This window comes from Vidua macroura, chromosome 10 (assembly GCF_024509145.1).
Source record: "Vidua macroura isolate BioBank_ID:100142 chromosome 10, ASM2450914v1, whole genome shotgun sequence".
Lineage (NCBI taxonomy): Eukaryota > Metazoa > Chordata > Aves > Passeriformes > Viduidae > Vidua > Vidua macroura.
The window spans coordinates 16,841,280-16,862,760 of NC_071580.1; the positions used below are offsets into that span (position 1 = coordinate 16,841,280).

The 21,481-nt window shown below is 41.8% G+C and overlaps 1 protein-coding gene across 1 annotated transcript in view; it reads left to right on the top strand.

Moving 5' to 3' along the window:
* Positions 1–20,669: 20,669 nt before the first annotated feature.
* The window catches only part of DOCK10 (dedicator of cytokinesis 10), a 146,554-nt gene continuing 145,742 nt past the window's right edge, over positions 20,670–21,481 (top strand). The window contains exon 1 of the mRNA XM_053986205.1: positions 20,670–20,783. Within this exon, the coding sequence (XP_053842180.1) occupies positions 20,670–20,783 (114 nt within the window). The remainder of the gene's footprint in view (positions 20,784–21,481) is intronic.

Below are 21,481 nucleotides of genomic sequence, written 5' to 3' on the forward strand. Positions count from 1 at the left end.
CTCTGGTCAGGAGAAGACAATACTGGAAGTGGACAGCCATAATTCATCTGCTCCTAAGAGGAACTTGAATCTTTCTGTACTTGCCCTGCTTTCAGGCAAGTGTCAGTGCTGTAACACTGCTGTGTAAATTCTTGAATAACACAGTGTAGGTCCACAGTCTGTGGTGATTGGGAGTGGGGCTGTGGGAGCCTCATCCCCAGTGGGCACAGCTGTGAGAAGCAGTGAGCAGCACTGACAGCAATGAGCCATGGAGTGCCCAGGGGCACTGAGCAACCACCAAAGGGAGCAGAGGGCACACAGGGGCAATGCTTGAACATGAGGGGATAAAAGGCTGGGCTGAAGAACAAGAGGGGCAGCTGCTTGCAGCCTTCTGAAGTGACCTGATGTTCATCTGTATGGGCAGAAGCCTGAGGCCTTCTGGTATGGTAAAGGTGCTACTCTGTATGGTCAAATGCTTAAAGCTTTCTGAAATTGTTTGGTGATACTCTGTGTATTGTGGCCATCTCAACTGCAGCATGTGCTGTGAGAATACAGTATGTGGCTTCTCTGGACACCATTTGTTCATTAGGACAGGGGATACACCAAGGTTGCTATAAATTATGTTAGCCAGAGTGTCCATAGTTTGACAGTACAGAAGCATGAGTCACTAAGTCATATTCCCCTGCAACTGGAATAACTGGCTACTGGCTTCATTGGTAGCACAACAGCATAGAAATGGTGGGTTTAGTGTAGGATACGATGCAGACGAAGAAGAACTTGTGAAAAGGAAGATGTTGTTATCGGTATCAGCACGGTTATGTGATGTTTATTTTTTCAGGTAGTCTGCTGATTAGCTAAAAATAGAAAGAGAAGTGGAAGTTTCATTACCTGAAATTTCTTGGTATAGAGAAGCATCCTTTGACCAGTTGCACAGGGCCATTTCTGGCAATGGCATTGCTTTGAGTTTGCAAGAAATCTCCGTTACTCATTGAAGTGTGATACTTTGGAAAGGGAGCAACTCAATACCTTTAGAGGAAGGGTAACATTCTCTGAGTATTCCTGTTGTGGAATACAAATGAAGGTTTACAGCTGGTCATTCAGTAAAGCTTATTAGAGTGAGCTTCATTAGCTCTTTTGTATGATTTTGCTAAAGGCTAAGCAGCATTCTTCATGTCTTTGTCACTTTTTACGCATGCTTGTATGTAGGCTAAATATAGGAACCTAGAGAGATGGAATTGGTTACAGAAGACACAGCTGTGGAGTTATTATTTACAATCAAATTATAGAAGAAGAACAATTGAAGGGAACAGAGACCCCACTAATAACTGCTGGGAGCCTTGATTGAAGTACTCCTTTTTTTCTTATATCCAAATGCATCATTGAGAGACAAACAATTCTGTATGGTGGTATTATTGTTGCAGTGCTAAATTGTGTTGTTTTTTCTTTGCCAAAATTTACTTTTTGTACAACTACTGTATTATATTAATCTGTTGCTTTGATTTTTCCTATTTTCTTTCTCCCATAAATTGCTGGGTTTCCTTGTAGTGTTCTATGAAGAAAAGCATCTAAAGGCAGCAGAGGTGGTACTACAGAATGAAACTTTCCTTTCCAAAATCAGTCATGTCAATCCATCATGTCACTAGCAGATGACGAGGCTCCAAGACTAACATTAGCATCCTAAGAAAACACAAGTTCTGGCTGTATGGTGATTTCAAGTCCATCTTCTTAAGGTTCAAATCTGTTCAGCAAAATTCTCCCACGTATCTCCCAAGACATCGCTATGTTGGCTTCAGTCACATTTTGTCACATTTTGTGACAGCAGTGTCCTGTGGTGCTCCTGCCTTTTTACCACCCTCGTCCCAGGCTGTACTTAACGCTCTGCTGCAACCTACTGATACTCCGAGGAACTACAGATTGGGCAAGCCCTCCTCAGCCCCACCCAAGCAGAAGGTTTTAAATAATTTAAACAGTCCATTTTCAGCACTCGTGGCATCATTGTTTGGAGGGGAATGCTCTTCTATTTTGGCGTTTCTATATTGGAAAGTTTCCTGAAACGCAAACTTAAAAATGAGTTGCTAGTTCTGAAAATGGCTGTCAAGTTTGATGAGCACAGCAGGCTGAACAGATTGTAGAATCACTAACATGAGGAATTGTTTCCTTCTCACTGTTACATTCTTTCTAGAACCTCAGTAATTTTTCTGAATTTATGCAGAATGATTAATGAAATCAGCTTTGGTAACAGTTAGTAAGCACTTGCTGTGCAGGAGCAACTTGCTCTATTAAGCAACTGAGAATGGTAATATGTACAGAAGGTAGCAGAGTTTTTTCTCTAAGGTAATCAAGGTGCTGTGATTTTTCCTTGTTCTAGCATGGCAATTAATATGTGCCCTATTAGTGTTTTGTCTTCATAAGCTGTGCAGAGACAATCTGGAATTCTCAAAGGCACATAGTAGCTGCCAAGTCTTGTTAATTTTTGTAGAAATGGGGAGCCTAGCACTGAGGTGGGCTCTGGTTGTACAGCTGAAGTGTTGGTTGCTTAAGAATATGCTGGTGTTAGGATAAGACTAACAAGCCAGATGGCCAAGGTCTACCACAGATACCTCTACAAAGATAATAGGTAGGTGAGGAAATATCCAAATTCTACTTTCAAATTGTACTGATAGGTGGTGATGGGAGATAGAGCTTATGATTATAAGAAAAATGAGTTGAAAGAAGGATGACTAAAGTGGAAAAGGCAACTATGGACACCTCAGTAGCTGTACTTTATGGTGTGCTTTGGAAAGACCAGAGCAGCAGTGCCCTGTGTCTTTCTTTGCAAACTGTCTGCACATGGCACCTGACTGGAGTCCCTCCTGTACCAAGCCTCTCCCAAGCAGAGAGAGAAGCAGGTGTGGAGCAGTGGCTGTTAACAGGTTGTGCCATGTGGATTATGGTCATGCTCAGAAAGACCTTGGGAACACACCTGGCTCAGGGGGAGAGGCAGGGTCTGGCAGGAAGCAGTGACTCATGGATGGTGTTTCTGCAAATCTCATGGAATGCCAGTCTGCATCACCAAGCTGGTCACCTCCTTGCTGGTGGAGGGTGATCACATGTTCTGAGGAGCAGCCTATAACACTAGTTACTGTTCAAAATTAAATTAGTATTCATTAAAGAAACCAGGGGAGGCTCACAGTCTTCCAGAAGCTGTCCTAATGTACTTCTTTAGGATTTTTAGCATTTAAAACAGTTCCCAAATTAAACACTATCAAAATTATTTCAGAGCATGTCATGCTTTCTATTCCAGTGTACTTGAAGAGGAGCTGAGGGGAGGGAAAAAAAAAGTTGCATAAAAAAACCTGGAAAGAAAAGTGTTGCTCTCATGTTCTGACTTCAACAGCCTACTGAGCCACCTTCAGGTTCAAGCCCCAGACCTCAAGAGGGAGCTCATAAGTACTTTACTGGCTAACTTTGTCCTTCACATTTGAGCTAAAAATATTCCTCATTTTAGGGTCACACATTACTAATCTTAATTGTGGTTCTTTTCCCCATGTCTAATTTTCACATGTTAACTCCACCACAGTGCTATTGAGTAATGCCTGCCATTGTGTGAAGAGCTTTGGAATAGCAGAGCCTGATCTGGAGCTGATTTATGTTCCAGAATAAGTCAGAGAATGAGAACATACTTCTGTAGTTCTTAGACACCAGAAAGAAACAAGGGAAAAGCATTTTGCAGTTTAGTCTGAAAGGACAGTCCAGCAGACAGGACACGGGCACTCCAGTGATCCTCACCTGCACTACTGTTCCCTGACTCTTGGGTGTGCCAGGGATGAGGGTACCAGCATTTCATAGTCCCACCTCACCGGCTCAAGAGCTAGTGCTGGCACCCTGTGACTTCCCAGTCACCTGGCATGGCTCAGGCCTTGCTGCCAGCCCAGCAGTGATTTCCCAGGAGAGCCTGATGTGACAGATTTGCTATTAATGGGTGTTTGACTCAGCCCACACACTGACCCCTCTCAAGATACATCACACAACCTTATTCCATTTCTGAAGACTGCCTTCAAGGAGCCAAACCAGCAGCCTGTACCTGTCTGAGGGGTTATATTAAGAAGCCTGCCTGGCATTGTGTGAAGTGTAGAAAGCAGGTAAATGGTACAGAAACATAGAGGCAGTGGTTCAGGGAACGTGTGCTCCAAGGGGAGAGCCCATGTAACTATAGCTGCAGAATTGCTGAGGGTCTGGAAGGCACCAAGGGGTGGTAGGACAGCTTGAATTGTCCTGTTCTTCCCATGTTACTTCCATGCCCTGCCACCTGCTTCTGTCTGAGCCTGAGCTGTTCTCTGCTAGTTTCGGTCCCAATAACCAAACCAGAGCAAACGAGTTATTTCCCTATTTGGACCTCCAGGTGTCTGTTCTGCATAGAATGGTCTGGGAGAGGAAAAGCTCCTGAAGGAAAACAATCTGGGAACAGAAGTTCATTAGGCTGTGAATGGCTTGGGTAAGGACACCTAGGAGGGAGTTATGAAATACTGTGTTAGTTCTGGGGAGTGGGAACCTCTCCATGATATTCTCTAAAGGAAAGATGATGCTTTAATTTAACACTGGCAGAAGAAGATGGATTATCTGAATACTTGGAGGAAATTGTGTGAGGAGATGAGTTAAGAGCTATTAATCAACAAGGACTGCTAAATTGAAACAAATGCAATCCAATATGCTTCAGACTGTCCTGGGCAACAGAACACTTACACAGATTGGGATCACAAGAAAATAATTTATGCTGGGGAAGTTTCAACCTAGGAGGAAATTATAAGCATATGTTTTGGGGCAGCTGTAACCTAGAGCATTGTGGAATATGATTCTTAGTAATTAATATTGCAAAAGCAAGGACACCAGCATCTGAAGTGCTACCCATAGTATATTAGCAAATTACTCTTAGTAATAGGAGTACTCCTAGATAACACAGGAGTTTGCCTTATGCTGGCAAATTAGTTATTGGATCAGAGAGAATGTCCTGCTGATTAGACGAAGTGGCTGAATAGAAATAGAATAGACAATGCATTATATGGATGGAAAATACATTAGAAGAATGTTAAACATATGGAAAGCATTTAAGACTCTGAAGGGGGAAAATGGCTGGATCAAATCTGAAGTAAGAAATGTTCTGTGTGAGACATAGGGGTTTTGAAGCTAAAGAGAAACCTTAAAGATTGTGGTTTATGCTTTTGTTCTTCCTTTCTTCACTTCCTTATAAAATGCCTGCTCTTATGGGAACCCACAGGTCCCAGCCAGGCACAGAGCAGTGCCAGCCCACAGTTGCAGTGGGCTCCCTTCCCATTGCAGAAGCAGTAGGAGTTCTCTTTGCCTCCCTGTGCCACCCTGCCCCCAGCTCCACTTTCCCAGTCAGTGTGACTTTACATGTTTTGCTAGCACAATTATACAGTACTTTGACTTCTACTGAAGAGCTGACAGAGGGATAGAATTCAAGTTTGGAAGCATGCAGAACTTTAAGTCTGTGATAGAAAAGAATGCCTACAAATAGTTCATGTGAGGCAAAATGTCCTTGAAATGCAGACCTTGTGGGTAGGCTGCTGGTAATGGCTTACACCTCCATTAAGAACATGCAGAAAATCTGGCACAGAAGATCGTGTAGGCATTTTTATAGGCCACTGACTCTAGATGGGTGTTCTAATGTTTGCCTTTCTGAAAAAGCAGTTGTGATACTGCAGACCATTATTTCTTTCCCATTTTATCTCTTGAAAACAACATGTCAAGTAGTTTAAAATCTCTGTTTGGGAGCTGCTCTGAGCTAGTGGGCTTTCCTGGAGAGTCTCCTAACCATCAGCTGAACACTGCAACAATTTAAAACTGGATTTGCCACTCAGCATGAAGCCAGGCGAAATTTGGGTGATTTAGGTGCAAAGATGTGCTCCTGCAAAGCCCACCAAGCTGCTGCCACAGCATCTGAGCAACACAGTTTGCTAATGGGTCTGGTAGTAAGTTGCTCAGAGCACATGGAGTGCATAGGAGGAGGCTCAGTTGTTTCAATACGCATTTCCTAAGCAAAAGGTGTTCAGGAATTCCTTCCTCTAAATTGTCTTCTTTAAACCATTTTGGTATTTTGAATTGGTAGTGATTGTGTAGAAAATAATGAATTGGGAAAGTTTTTCCCTTTTTTGAGAGATTTCAAACCCATGTTTCCCATTCCTTTGGCTATAGTGTCAGCAGCAGAAACTGCTCTGTGTCTGGCTGAAGCAATGCCTTTGTACAGAACCAATTCAGCTCTTTGGAAATACACAGACAACTGGCATCAAAAAGAATGAACATGACCTTGCATTTTTGCATTATGCAAGAACGTTGAAGTATCGTATGTCAAATAGAACATCTACTTTTTAAACTTGGTTTCTGATCTAGTCTGAAGTAATTCACTATTGTTTTTGCAATAAGAATCCATGCCAGGACTGAAACCCCAAACAAAGTTTCCTGCCTTCAAGTCTTCCCTTAGTACCTGAAAATACTGTATTCTGATATTGACCATTTTGGAAAGTAATTTCCTGCTTCCCTTTTCATGTAAATCTATGTTAAGAGGAGATGCTCCACTGAAGAATGAGAAGCATTTTTTTATCACCTTGTTAATGTTGTTTTCTCACTTAAATACTGGTGTCTCTGTTGCATGAATGTGCATGTGACATTTGTGTTTATTGTCTATGTAGCTTCATAACTTCAGAGAAAGTTTGAAAACATCAGATGAAAAGCTGAGAAGGTAATTTTTTATATCCATAGGTTGGGTAACCTATGGATATAAAACATTAAATTTAAATATGATAATAAAAAATAAGAGGCATAATATAGACTAAATGTAGTCAGTTATAATTGTGAGCAAGCAAAGACTGGGAGGAAGTTGGCTACTGTACTAATATCTGGTATTTCATATAAAACCAGACATGTCACAGTCTGACCAGGAAGATGATATCAACAGGACTAATTTACCCAACAATATGCTGAGTTGAATGAGAAATAAAGACTTGCAGAATATTCCAAATTCTGACTGGTCTTTCTTCTTCTGGTTTTAAACAGAAGAGTTGTAAAATTTTAATTGTATGATACTTCTATTTGAAAAGCTTTCACTGGGAAAAGCTCTTAAGCTTTATTTATATACTGAATTTATTTTATTTGTATACTACTTTAATCTCCAATGTTCTTGATGCCTGCAGGACAGCTCTTGAGTGTTGCTGTCCTATATACACACAAAGACAATGTGTGTGGGAGGGGGTTATATTTTTACACTGACTTAAAATCCCTGATCTCCAGGAGTCACGTACAGGAATAGCTAAATGCTGCATCACTGGAACATTCTAGATAATTGTTTTAGTGGCATAACACATGTATAAGCACTGATCCCTACCTCTGCACACTGGGTGTAGCATTCTGACACAGTATTAGTGCAGGTAAATAGAATCATATGACAGAAAATATTTGGGAAACAGACCCCATTCTCTTGGTGGTGCAGTGCAGGATCTTATACCTGCATTTAAATTTTGTATTTGATATCAATTCATCATAATTCTAATTTTCTGTTAATAGAAGTTGTCTTACTCCGGGCCTTTTAGTGTCCTATTGCACTCATCTCCCAACAGAATCTTTTTTTGTTTTATATATCTTGGAAATAGTCAACCAGCATCTTGTCCCACTGTTTTCCCGACACAGAAATATAAAATCTCTAGCAATCTGAATAACTGTGGACTTAAAGGATTGTTATGATCTATGCTTAGTTTTTGAGTGACTGGGCTGTGCTATTCCCACTCATAGACAATTATCTTGCTAGCTACAAACTGGAAAAAACTGCATGCAGTGCTCTCAGTAGGTGACATGCTTGATATACCTTGTAAAATGGAAAGACTTTGACCTTAACAATATTAAATTTCTGTTGTTTGTCCCTTGATTCTATTCCTTTAAAGAGTTCTGCAGAAATTGTTTTGTATGTTGCTGTATCTCCTTATTTAACTACTTGGGATAAGTACATCACTGATTAGTTGTTTCTGAATGTTTTACTGCTTTGAACCCGTGCCTAACTCTGTTCTCCCCACCAAGCCTCTTCTTCCACTCTGGATCTTTACCCTGCATTTTCACTCAGCAAACAACAAAATGCTGCAGAACATTAAAAATGTCACTGACTGACTATGGCATTTAATACCATTCAAAGTTGAAATACCTGACTGCTACTTCATTAAAAATTCAAAATTCAGAAGATTTTGACTCTGCTAGTCTCCTGCTTCTGTCAAAACTTGTACCAGTGTCCCAAGTCATCACATTTTGGCTTCTTGAAATCCTCCACAGAGTCTCACTTTAGTAAGTATTAAGTACCAGTGCACAAAAGTAATGCTTAGCCCCTTTTAGGATCCAGAGTCTGCATCTTTCTGACTTACTCATCTGCAGAGCACAGTCTAATACTTTCCAGGTCTGCCTGACAGATTGTGGAGGGATCTTGTGGAGAATATCCCACAGCAGTGAAAAGAAATAGCATGCATGCCTTATCCAGCAGCTCCATGGCTAGGGCACACATCTGAAATGCTGGAAATCCCAGATCAGCTTTCTATTTAGGTGAGTTAATCTGAATCCCTCTCTCCCAGGATAAAGCCCTAATAAACATCTATAGGGTTGAGGTATTCAGCCCTCAGACTGGAGTGTCTACAGTGCAGAAGGAGATCACAGACACTCTACAGCACCTTTCCAGTTTTCCTGAGGATTTTGCCATGTCTTATTACTGTGTGACTGCGTGTCTATCTCAAAAGCAGCAGGGTACTGGAGTTCCACAGGCTGGTCAGAGTACATGGGAAAGCTGGAAGTAAAGGGCCTCACATCTCCATTTCCCTGCTGCAATAAAAAGCTGGAATACTGTTGCCTTTTAGGTGCAGGCAACAATCAAATAAGGATTGAGACAGAGAGGGCATGAAAAACTAGAGGTACTGGCAATTAGCCAGAAGAGGAGAGGCATATATATCTGTGGGGGATTTGTGTCTTGTTTATCCTCTGTGCACTCTGTAGCCCAAATTGCCTTAGCAATAGATATGTCAAAACATTTGCATTCAGGCAGTAAAAATTTCTTCTTTGACAGACCAGCTGACCTCCCAGAGCAGGGTGTGCTATATCAGATACGTGGCACACTGAGAACACATTCTCACATGACATTCCCATAAACAGACTAAGGCAGCAGAATCTAGATGAAATCATCATTAGCTGACTACAGGACCAGCTGAAAACTGTCCAAAGGTCAGGTGTCAATTGGTTTGCTAAAAAAGAAGGAAATTTCAAGAGAAAGCTGTCCTCAGCTTAACTCTTGGCTACTGACATAAGAGTAGAACAAAGATGGTCTATTAACATTTGTAGATGATGCTGTGCAGGGAAGGGTTGCAGTACTTTGATGTAGAAAACCAGAATATTCAGACATTTAATAAATGGTCTGAAATTCACCACTTGACATTCAGTCTGGGTCCAAAACATTGCATTTCAGATAAATTGGGTACTCAAATATGAAACAGGAGAGTAACCAGCCAAGCAGCAGAAAGATGCAGGAGTTGGACACCTCAATGGGAGTACCAAGATGGTGACATTACTGTGAGGGCAGATCTCTCAGTGATGAGAAAAACCAGAGAGTTTAGTCCAGGAAGAAAAGAAGGCAAAGGGTATGTGGAGGAAAGAGACATAACACCAAGCCTTGAGGATATCCTTCACCCTGCCTCCAAAAAAAGATGTAAACTGTTATGACTCCTATACCCTTACATGTCTTCTCTACATAAAGGCTTCCTTACCTAATCTGAGGTAAGTTGAGGTAAAAAGAGAGAATGTAAAATGACAAGTGAATTAGGCTTTTAGGATTAATGGATTAATAATATTCTTTCTTGTTTAATCATCTAATTGTAACTTTCACTATGGGTGGGAAACCATTTGCAGGGACAGCGCTTATCTTCCACCTGTGACTAATCAGCTGGCAGAAACTCAAGTGTCACCCCCCCCAGGTGAAATCTGGGTAGGGATAGAGATTTAAAGAGGGACATTAGACAGTGCATCTATGGGGAGGGAATGACTGTAAACATCCCTATTTTTTGTTTATGGCATGTGTTATGTCTGATTTGTATGCATCATTCCACTTCTGTGTAAATGTAAGGTGATAAAAAGGTGGGCCTAGAAATTTTAAATTGTTGGGTTCCACATAAAACAACATTTAAGGACACAGTCAGGGACTCCCTGCATGTTAAACTGGGAATTCAGGGAACTATAATTATTAGTGCCACTAGTCATAAATAAATATTAAATAGTCATAAAAGCAATCCTGATGTTAGCCCCTGATGTTTTGTTATTATCCCTCAAAGGAGCTATTAAGTATTACAGATCTTCTGGCTGAGCAGGGCAGAAATGGCTTATTCCAAAGCTGAAGAGATGGCCTTGAGGAAGATGAAGCAGCTCAGAAAACAGAGCAGTAGTCTAATTGTGATGGGCCCAGAGCTGCAGCCAAAGTCACCTGGACAGTTTATCATGTAGGCAGATGCTGATTCTAGAGACTGATTTCTAGGTCTTGATATCTGCCTACTGAGCCCACTGCTCTAGGAGAAATACACACACAGTAAATGTCTTTGTAAACCTGCAGTGTCAAGTCCCAGGCAGTGCACGAATGCAGCTTGTAATATTTGCACTTTCTGGTGTTTTCACTTATCTTTTATGTGTGACACGTTTCAAGTTACATCTTTTTTCAGCTTTCTGAATGTAGTTTCCTTTTAAGAACCATTGCTTATGAAAATGGCACCTGCTCTGAACTCTACCTGCTGCTTGTAGTGCCAAAGCATTTCCAGTTTTCCTGTCCCACCAACTCTCCAAATGGGTGGGTAGAAGAATTTCTCTTTGCTTGTCTCTGATCCACCCATGAGGCATTCCCAGTAGTTTATTGCCTTATAAACTAATGAGAGACAGTGGTCTATAGTGGAATCTCATTGGGGCCTGGAGGCTACAGAGATGTGTCACATAACAGTAGCAGTAAGTAAGATTAAAAACCCAGGTGGTTTACTATCATGGCACATTGAAGGCAGAAGGTGAGCCAAGAATATCCTACATGACAGTTTCCACTGTAGAGGTAACAGGGAGGGAAGGCTTTCTTTTAAACTTAAGTTTCTGCACCTGGGGAAATGAATGGCTCTGTGTTCCACTGCACAGATGGTAAAGTAAAAGGCATCATATAGAAAAAAGGAGGTGGTAATTGCTGTAAAAATCTTCCCTTACATGTAATAGATGCATCTTTCCCTACTGCCACATTAATTAATCTATGGAAGTTGAATGAGAATATGTGTGTACACTTCAGGAGACAGTTTTTCCCTCATGTTAAAGATGCACTTCAGTAGTAAGTTAGGAGGTCCCTCTTGCTTTTGCAGGGGAGAATGTCAGAGTCCAGTAAAATTAGTGGATTTAGTCCCATGAACTTTAATGAGATTTGGTCAGTCTCAATAACATGATGTATTGTTACTATCAAGTAAAAGACAGAATCTGATAACAGCTCCAGAGTACAGCTGCAGGCCAGTTTTTAACACTCTTCTCTAGTTACATTGAGTATATAGAGTTACCCTAAGCAGAGTAACTTCTTATTCCATCTTGTTGAATGTGTTTATTTATGAGTACAGAAAGAGGAGAGATGTCTTGGCACCTGTCATTGTTACAGACAGAGGAGCAGAATTATTTTACATTGACTGATGCTGGCAGAAGTTCCTGTTCAGATTTTCAGTTGGTCTCCATGGGTAGCTCTCTCCATTGGATGTTATGTAGCTATTGTGCCCATCTGTGCTCTCATTTAATAACAAATCACTTTCTAATAATCTATTAGTATTTTTGTACTCTGTTCTCTAGTAGAACTTCTATTTATATATTTCATGATACACTCCAAAGATTCAAGAAATCCATCAGAAAGAAGACATTTGATTCTCCAGTGTGGAGTACGCTCATACAACCTGCTGCTTTCATTTATATCATATAAGTTACAATCTGAGCTTGACCTCAAATTGGCCTTGTTGCTGGATAGGTGAAAAGGATTTTTGTTTAAAATACAATCATTTTTAATTTAAGTGTCTAAATTGAAGTTAAAAGTAAACCTATTGCCATTCTAGTATTGCTGTTTGTAAATATCAAGTGATTGCTGGAGGGCATACAAACTTTATGTGGTGCAAGCAAATTGGACCCAGAGGCAGCTCTTATAGTCAAAGAAACTAGATTAAACTCTGGATTTTCACTTACGTAAATTGGTTACAATCAGCTGCTAAGCAAAGAGTTTATTCTTCAGGGATGACATTTTCCCCTCTTTCTCCTGCCAATGGATCCACGTGAGTTGTTGACGGTTTTTAGTATTTTACCTGTTTGTCACTGAATAGGACAGAGGGAAAGATAACTTGACTATCTCCTTTTTCTTATTCCACAAGTTCCCTTGTAAGTGAAGAAGAAAGCAAATTTTAGCAAAACTAGACCTCTAGAGAGTAAATTTCAGAATGCCTGTTTACATTTCTTTTCTGACACATGTTTATGGTGTAGCACTTTGTTCAACCCTTCTGACTCAGAAGCGGGAGTGGGCCCAAGAGTCTTCTAACTTGGAAAATTCAAGTCCCTGGATGTTTTAGAAAGAGCCAGATTACATCAATCTGAGTGTTTTCCACAACTAAATCAGCCCTGGCAATAGTATTCTTGCAGGGTCCAGACAAGATTTCAGAGGGATTGTGGGAGACATCAAATCTTTCTGCATTCTGGTGGCAAAGAAGGTGAGAAGAGTAGGTCTCACTGTGAGTGTTTGTTCATGAAGGGAAACCAAAAGTGATTTCAATGACTTTGTGTGAGAGGCAAGAGAGGAAATAGAGAACAAAACTTACCCCAAAGCCACATGATGTGACCACGTTTCCACTTCAAGAAGCAGGCTTTAAGAGCCAGTGAGTGTTTGTGGTAGGGACAGGGCTGCTGCTGTGGCTCCTACTCACTTTTCCAGCACAGCAATAGAACAAGAGTCTAAGAGGGAGCACAGGAAAGGCCTCTGCTTTTCCTGTGACATTTGAGGACAATTCCTCCCCCTGTGCAGGCAGGGTGGTGGGAGGAAGTCAATGATAAGGGCAGAGGCCACTCACTGATGTTCCTGGCTGTATTTAGGGATGTGCAAGCTGGTGGATGCATTTCCTGAACAACCTCTTCCACAATTTGAGTGCTCTGACTATGAACTCCAGCATCTAATCTTCTTTTCTTTCCTTTTTTTTTTTTTTCCTTTTTTTCTCAAATGGAGCAAGAAAGAAAAAGAAAAAAAAAAAGTTCTTTCCTCCCAAAGGAAAGTACTGAATCACATCCAGTACATTTATCCTTTTCACTCCCATCTGGCCATGCAGAATTTCCAGTCTCCAGCAGCTGCTTCCCACCATGGCAGCAGCACATTGCTCTAAGTGTGTTGCTGCATCCCAACAAACCACCAAAAAGAAAAGGGCAGTAATAGGTTCAGCCTTTATTTCCTTCCTGCTTTAAACTGGACCTGTACTGTATTGAAACCTGTGTCTTTATAAAAATGACTGAAATACATAATGGGCTTTCTGCCTTATTTCTGTTACCTTCTTCGTTCTTGGTTATGGCTACGTCTTCCTTTCCAAAGAGTTGACTCTTTGTATATATGTAGTACCCAAGAGTTTTGGCAAAAGTAAAGTCAGATTGGCTGGTTTTGCTGTTTATTGTTTTATACCATAGATCTTATAATCTATGTGCTCTGTATTTTCATGAAGGAAAAAAAAAAAAAAACATTTGTGCAACATCTGCTTTTAAAAAAGGAAAATATGACAAAGTATCCAGCTTTCACCCAGGAGGGTTACCCATTAGACTATGGTTACATCCAATTCTCATGTCAGTTCTTTTCCATTGGAAATTTTTACCTGTGAAGTAGCAGGCCAAACACATTTTAAAATTTAAATTTAGAGGTCACATCCTATTAATCATTTCAAGCAGTAGAAAAATCAAGCAGACTATGTGTTTAGAACAGAAAAAAAGAGGATCCTGGAATGCAATCCTCAATGCCAAGTACACTTTGTATAGAGTATCATGGAAAAACAGCATTTAAAAACGGAAAGGTCAGGATCTTGACCTGAGTGACTTCCACAAATGGTAAAATATGCTTACTGTGAAAGAAGAGTATGTGCTATGGAGGTATGGGACATGAAAGTGAGAATTAAAAGCATGAAGCCAATTAATCTTGACTTTACTATCATCTATAAGTACAGTGAAAAATGTGCAGGTGGAGCACTTACTAGGAGTTTCAAGCTGTCTGAATATTCCTAAATTAAGACTGTGATCACAGAGAATTACCTTAAGTTTCTGCTATTTTATATTTAAATTTTCTGCCAATTTTTTAAACTAAAGTGATGGTTCTAATGATGCACACTTGTCGAGTGCTACATGGAACAGAGAATTTCTACTTTAAAAGGGAAAAGGCTCCTTGAGCTGTGGTTTAATTTGTGTGATTATGTGCACTTTCACCAATGCAAAATATGGCAGAGATCTGTTTTTTGTGACAATGGACCTCAGTCTATTTACAAGAGGGTTGGTGTCACAATTAAATCATGCATGACATTGCATCAGTCATACCAAATGGAGCCTCTCAGCAATGTATGTTTAATGTAATTGATAATGGAGTCATATTTTGAAATTGAGAACATATCAATCATCCAGTGATTAAGATTAAATTGAAATTGATTTGACGTGATTTTCCTTGCAGCTTCCATGTTAGAATTTTATGAGAATTTCCAAAATGTATCTGATGGCTCGACAGAGAGGGGATGTGAAGAATGACTCTTAGAAGGGCTGCAGTGCTCAGTGCTGCCATGCTTGAGAATTCATAACAGCTTTGCAGAGAGAAAGGTTTAAACACCAAACTTGTTATTTTCGGCACACTTAAGAAAAGCACTCTGTATTTAATGATGTCTGTACTCCTGTGAGTGCCTGAGCACTTACAGGATGAGCATCTCATGAATCATGAGTAATGCTTCTGCTCCATAAAGGTGCTTAAATCCATGTGTGAATCTTCTCCTAAGAGCCTAATACAGCTGTCACAAATTCAAGGGTTTGCCTTCGCACAGCTGAAGTGAAAAGAACTTTTTTTTTGTATGTTCCAGCTAGGTATTTACAATGCTGGTCTGAATGCAGTGTTTGGATGCTTTATAAACAGTATTGCTCTTGCACTTTCACCATAGTAAAAGGGAAAGTATTGAAACTGTTTATTAGGAGAATGATTAATGTGAATTATACAGCTGACCAGAAAATGAAATACAATATTTAGATGGAAATTTTTTGTGAAACTCCAGCTCTGAATGAGACTAATAAACAGCTTAAAATTACCACTGTTAAATTAGTATTAATTATTTTTGTTTTTACAAGTATTTACATATAGCCATAAATAGCCTTGGTACTCATTTGGACTTTGTGAACTAAACATTTGAACCCCTTTATACTACACCCATGGTGAGGATATAGTTTTTCCCATCTTCTAGAGAAAAGTCAGATAGAGAAGATAAATCCTGCAGAATAGGAATCAACACAAATGTTCAGATTATTGCCCTAACCATTATGTAGTGCCCTCTCAGGTTTAAAACCATGCCACATAAAAACTGGCAGTAAATTTTATGCCTATTCATCATGCAAAGACACATTACCCTAAAGAAACTGGTTTGGATGAATAAATGCTTCTTGTAGTAGTAAATTTAAGGGTGTTGGGATGGGAGAGGAGCTTATCTCTAGAGTTCAAAGCATGAATGAATTCAGACCCACAAGACATACTGGATTTTCTGGCTGCTTATGTGATTGCATGCCCTGGTCAGAGATAACATTAAATATGTATACATCTTTGTTTTCATTTCATGTGTACTTGAGTACTTTGGATGCCTTTAAATATGGAGGTGGGTTTTTTTAACCCTGCAGTGCTCCAGTCTTCTCAGCTTCTTGTATTTAACTCTCCAGAAGGACTAGAATTCTGTCCTAGCATTGTAACAAAATATGAGGTCAGATATGATATTCTGTAATTAAGGAAAGAAATTCTGATCTTGTTAAACATGTAAAATAATGACATAGCCTGTCTTTTATAAGCAGTGTGTTTTCTAATAAGAATTTATAAAAAGGATAAGAGCACTGTTTGCCCAGTGTTTGAGATTTACACTTAACTACCAACTTGATCCCGATTCATTAAAGACATACATGTGTTAATTGATTAATAAAAACAGTTCCACTGTGATCTGTCAGCTGTAGCTCCTCAGCGATGAGCCTACATCCTCACAAATCTAGCAGAAATAGTTACATTTATATGCATTCACAGAGCAGGTCTTAGCATGAAGCTTGAAATATTTAGAGCCACCCCCTGACCCTCTTACTTGCCTTGCTAAAATAACCCTACTGATGCCAATGTGCTTCTACTGAGGCAGCTACACCCAGCCTGGTGCCTTAGAGAAAGGGTAAATGAAGGGCTGGAAACTTATTTCTCTTAATATCCTTTATGCCGTAAGCCTGTTTTTACAGAGTGTAACCTTTGCAGCAGAGTGGGCCTGTATGTGTAGATATTAAAGGCACGTGCAAGAGTATTACTTTTGCAGTTTTTAATTTGAGTGTTGAAGGAGGTATTTTGTGTTTGCAGGTTTTCATTTCCTTCTGTTGCTATCTTGTATTATGACACATAAAACAGATCTATCACCTTGAATTTGCTGAGTTCATCCACTGTGAGATGAAGCAGTGCAGGTATCAGCTGTGGAGGGAGAGAGATCTCCTCAGTGCTGGGGGTGTGCTGTGCCTGGGCAGGCTGAGCTGTGTTCCAGAGCAACCATGGTCACCCTGTGAAGGGCAGGTGGGATGTCATGTTCTGCAGGTGGCAGAACAATTAAAGATTGTGCAACACTGTATTTTGTAACAAATCAGATGGAGTGGCAATTACCTGGGAAGTGAATAGTGAAGACTAAACAGTTTCCGAGTTACTGGACCAATGTAAAAGGCACTTGCATTTAGAATCATGTTAAAGGAGTCAACCTTCTTGTGCTATTAGTAGTGATGGAGATTCCCAAATTCCATGTAGCAAACATCTGCATCAGCATTTAGTGACAACTGTTCTAGAATCTAAGGAAGGTCTCATGGACAGGAAGATTCTTTACACTGCACAGAGGAAAAAGTTTAAAGCCTATGAGAAAATGAAGTTATACTTTAGGGTATGTTTTGGGGGTTTTGCAGCTCAGATGATAAAAAAACCACAGCAGTTAGTTTCACTTCGCAGTTAGTGTGTGCTGATAATATGACAGAAATGCATTTGTGGTCAGAGGCAGAAGAGGCAGGGGTGGTGGAAGGTGTTATCTCAATGAAAAAAATGTTTCTCTTGAATGTTTGTGTGCACCAGCTTAATGGTATAAGAAATATAATAACTTTTTCACTAATCAAATTAATGAACATTTCAGGGACAAAGAAAACTTAGGTAAAATGTTTAAATACTCACACTCCTGAATAACCTGTTGGCATGAAACTAGAATCCCCAGATAACAAAGCTGGATGTCTGTGTTAGAAAACTAATGCATATTGGGTAAGTTGTGCCAGTACAGACATATAAAATGACAGATTTCTGTGATTTTCTTCAAAGGGAAGTTCTAGAAATGTTAGACTACCAAACAGGTTAAAGAAGCAAACCTAAACAGAGTGTCACTATCTTTTGTTTTGCTGTAAGCCTGGGGGAAATGGCCACTGGGGGAAACGGAGTCAATTCTTTGATGCATTTGTGAGAAAGTGGAACTTTTGTCTATTAAAGCTCATACACAGTTGTGAAAGAAAATAGTTTTCATGGTCTTGCTAAACAGAGACAAGACTCACATGGCCTTGCTATTTAATGCAACTGCAAATTGAAGGTTTTTGCTTCTGATTAGCAGTGGTATTGAAATGAAATTTTCCCAAACATTCTTGAAATTTGAAAAAAAGGTGTTCCAGATCCAAAGCCAACTTTGAGTGTGAAACCCAGTCCAAACAGTTACTGCCAGCCATTTTATGCTGTGCTGAAATGGCTCTCCATCAGTGATGCTATATCACCCATCTTTCAGGGGCAGCCTGAAGTAGTGTAGGAATTGGCTTCAAACTCATGTTTTAAGAATGACTTGTTTCTGTATATCAAAATCTGTAGTCCTAGATCAATTGGCTATCCAAAGTTACAACTCTGCTGTTGCTGCTTTTTTACTAATGCTAAATACGGGTTTATCAAGGCAACCGTTTTTTAAAGGTGCGGAACTAACAGCTTATAGCAGATACACCTTTTTAGCAGAACCACACTATGGGGTACCCAAAATCAAATGGAAAGCCTCCTAGGGAGTGCAGTGGCCTTGTGTAACAACTGATTGAAATCTGAAAACCAAATAACTTCTGAAATACAGAAGAACTGTGAAACACACCCAAAGAGTTACTCTTGCATAAGAGATTTTGGACAACAACCACATGCATGTAAAATCCTGGACACTTGTGCTTTGCACTGTGTGTGACAATTTGAGAGACTCAGCTTGTCTTTGACAGAGGTCCTTTCCTAGACTATCCCTGAATGTTTACTTAGAAGGATGATAATAAAAAAATGTTCTATTTAATCCTACTGCCTTTTTTTTTTTCTCTTTATTTGAGTATTTGTGGATATTTCTTGCTTCCCTGCAGGCTTAAAAATGTTTGTGGTGTAGAAACAGCTGGCTCTTTTACTTCTTGATGTCTACCAATAGATTTCAGCAGCCAAATGCTCACTGACAAGTATCTGCATATTCACTCAACCCCAGCTTGCCCATGTGCAGTTGTGAAGGGAGAAGTATTGTGGAGCACAGGCTGCTATTGCCTGACCACAGGGCTGACCACATCTGAGCAGGAGCAATAGTACTGTGCCCAAAGACAGAGATGGCTGGACAGTTTTGGTCTGCGTTATGGCGATGATTTTCTTAAAACCATTCTTCAGAATGTACATGTACATACTGAATGGAAGAAACCATTAATTTTCTTTGTCCTTTCTCACATATGCAATGTGTGTTTTCTTTGCTGTCTGCAATAAATTGCAGTAAAATTTATTCTAAATTACATCCTTGTGTTGAGGCAGAATGCTTCCCTAGTCTCTGAGGTTACTTACTCTTCTTTTTTTGTTTCTTTGCAACATCAGGCTGCATTCCTAAAATGAGCCTTATATGGATTGTTTGCAAAATGAATGGAGTCTCCTTTTTCATCTCACAGTAGCTTTTTGTGTCAAATTTCTCAAGAAATCTTTTCCAATCCAGTAGTATTTTCTTACTGAGCTTTAGCTTCAAACAAATGTCATCTCCAAGATATTACAATATAGCACCTGTTCCCTGGCTAGACTAGAGAGCTTAATTGTTTTAAGCCCATTCTGGAGCACACTTCAGATAATTCACTTTATGGGGAAACATTTCCATTGAAGAGCAATACTTAAACTCTCTTATCATTGCTGCCTTTGGTATCTTCTGTAAGCTTGGAGGAGAGAACTGGGAGCCACGAGGAGGCTGCAGTGAATTCGTACCACACTGCAACCTGCCCTGTCTTACAGGCAACTACCTCAAAACACACACAGTGCTTCTGGGCAAGGGCCTAATCCAGGAGCTCTTGCAACACTTAATTCCCTAATGCAAAATCTAGCTAAATGTTAACTGACTCTGTTGGGTTTTGTGTTTTAGCACCTTTGCAGCTTCAGCTGTTGGCCTCACATGTGTACTGGCAGTGTTGCCCTCCAGGCATTACACCTGAAGCTGCTCGGGTTCTATTTCAATCTTTTCTTACAGGGACCGCCAAGCACTCAGGTATGTTATCTCTCATGGTTACCTCCTTTCCCATCCCTACTAGTTTAACTGGAGAAAGAAAACTCTGCATTACGGAGGAGAATGTAGGTATTATTGTGCAAAGAAATTAAGATACAGCTCTCACAGCAATCCTTTATTCTCCACATTGCAGCTTTAGTGTTAAGGCATAAAGCTGTATCTCTACGAACAGAAGGTGTGATCGCTGTGCTGGGGGCTGGGAGAACTGTGACTATTGTATAACTTCTGTGGGCTTAAATGGCTAAACTTAATAGTGGATCGGCTGAGTTTTCCACTGTGGAGAGACGGATGCCATTCCAGCTGGCAGAAGGACTGGGAGACATCCAGCCTTCATCTGTGCAGGGTCTCCGTGCTGCTTGGAGGATGCTTTCTAAGAGCTCAGTGGACAGTGGTGATGACCAGAGAGTGGATTTCTCGTGAAACCTGGACACCGCTTCGGTTTCATCTCCTGAACCGCGTTTCCACCTTAGCAAGCTGTTAACACCAAGAGTAGCTTTTCCTGTGCCGAACGCACCCGCAGCCTTGCCGGGAGAGCATCCTTTGGTGAGCGCCGCACGGAAAGCGGTGTGGCTGCGCTGGCCCTGCTCGGGCTCCCCCCGGAGCCCCCCGTGCGCAGCCGTCTCGCAGCAGCCGGGGCCGTGCCCGCGGCGCCTCTCGGGCCGGCGCTGCCCCGGCGCGCACATGGCCAGCGCGGGCGGCGGGGGCGCGACGCTGCCCCGGGGAGGGTCGGCGGGCGGCCCCCGCCCCGCACACCTCCCCCGCGCGGGGGGAGCGGGAGGGAAACCCCCAGTTCCGCTTCCTGACGGCGCCGCGGCCCGGGCGGAGAGCGGCGGCCGGAGCGCGGGGCTGCCGGCGCCCATGGCCGGCGAGCGGACGCGGCGCTTCACGCGGAGCCTCCTGCGGCCGGGGCAGGCGGCGGAGCTGCGGCACAGCGCGGCCGCCGCGGCCGCCAGCGGGCGGCTGCAGCTGCGGGTGAGTGCGGCGGGGCAGCGCCCGGCGGGGCAGCGGGCACCGGCCCAGGTGCGAAGCGCGCTCGGTTCCCGGGGAGGGCGCGGCGGCAGCGCCGGGAGCCCCGGCCCGCCCGAGCCGCTCCGCTCCGCGCCTCCCCGCGCTACGGCCGGCGGCTGACAGCCCTCGCTGACAGCCCCCGGCGGCGGCCCGGCATCCTCCCTTCGCTTTCGCCGGTTTTCTGTCCCTGTGGCTGAGCTTCGCGGTGGCGGGTGAAGTGAGAGCCGGGAGCGCCCAGCCGGAGCGGGACAGGCGCGGGCTCGCCGGTGTGTGACAGTCACATGAGCGTCGGTCCTGCACAGCCCGGGTGTCACCATCGCTACCGAGAAGCGTGTGCGCTCCCGGTGATTTCCACTGGAAACCCCGCGCAAGAAGCCTCAAATGCCACGGAAATACAGACCCTGCTCTTCCTACTTGCGTTTGCTTTTAAAATGTACTGCATGCGGCTTCAGGCCCCGTGTCTCTCCATCACTGGAGTTTTCTCCTCCGTTACATAGTTGTACCTAAGTCCTTAGCTGGTAGGCATAGACGGTAAATTGCTAGGGTTCACGAGCTTTTCAGATCTGTAGGTATTTATGAGTCATTTATTAGCCATTTTGATATTAAGATTCCTTTGGACTTAAAACTATGCGTTATGACACTTATATGACTCTTTAGATGAT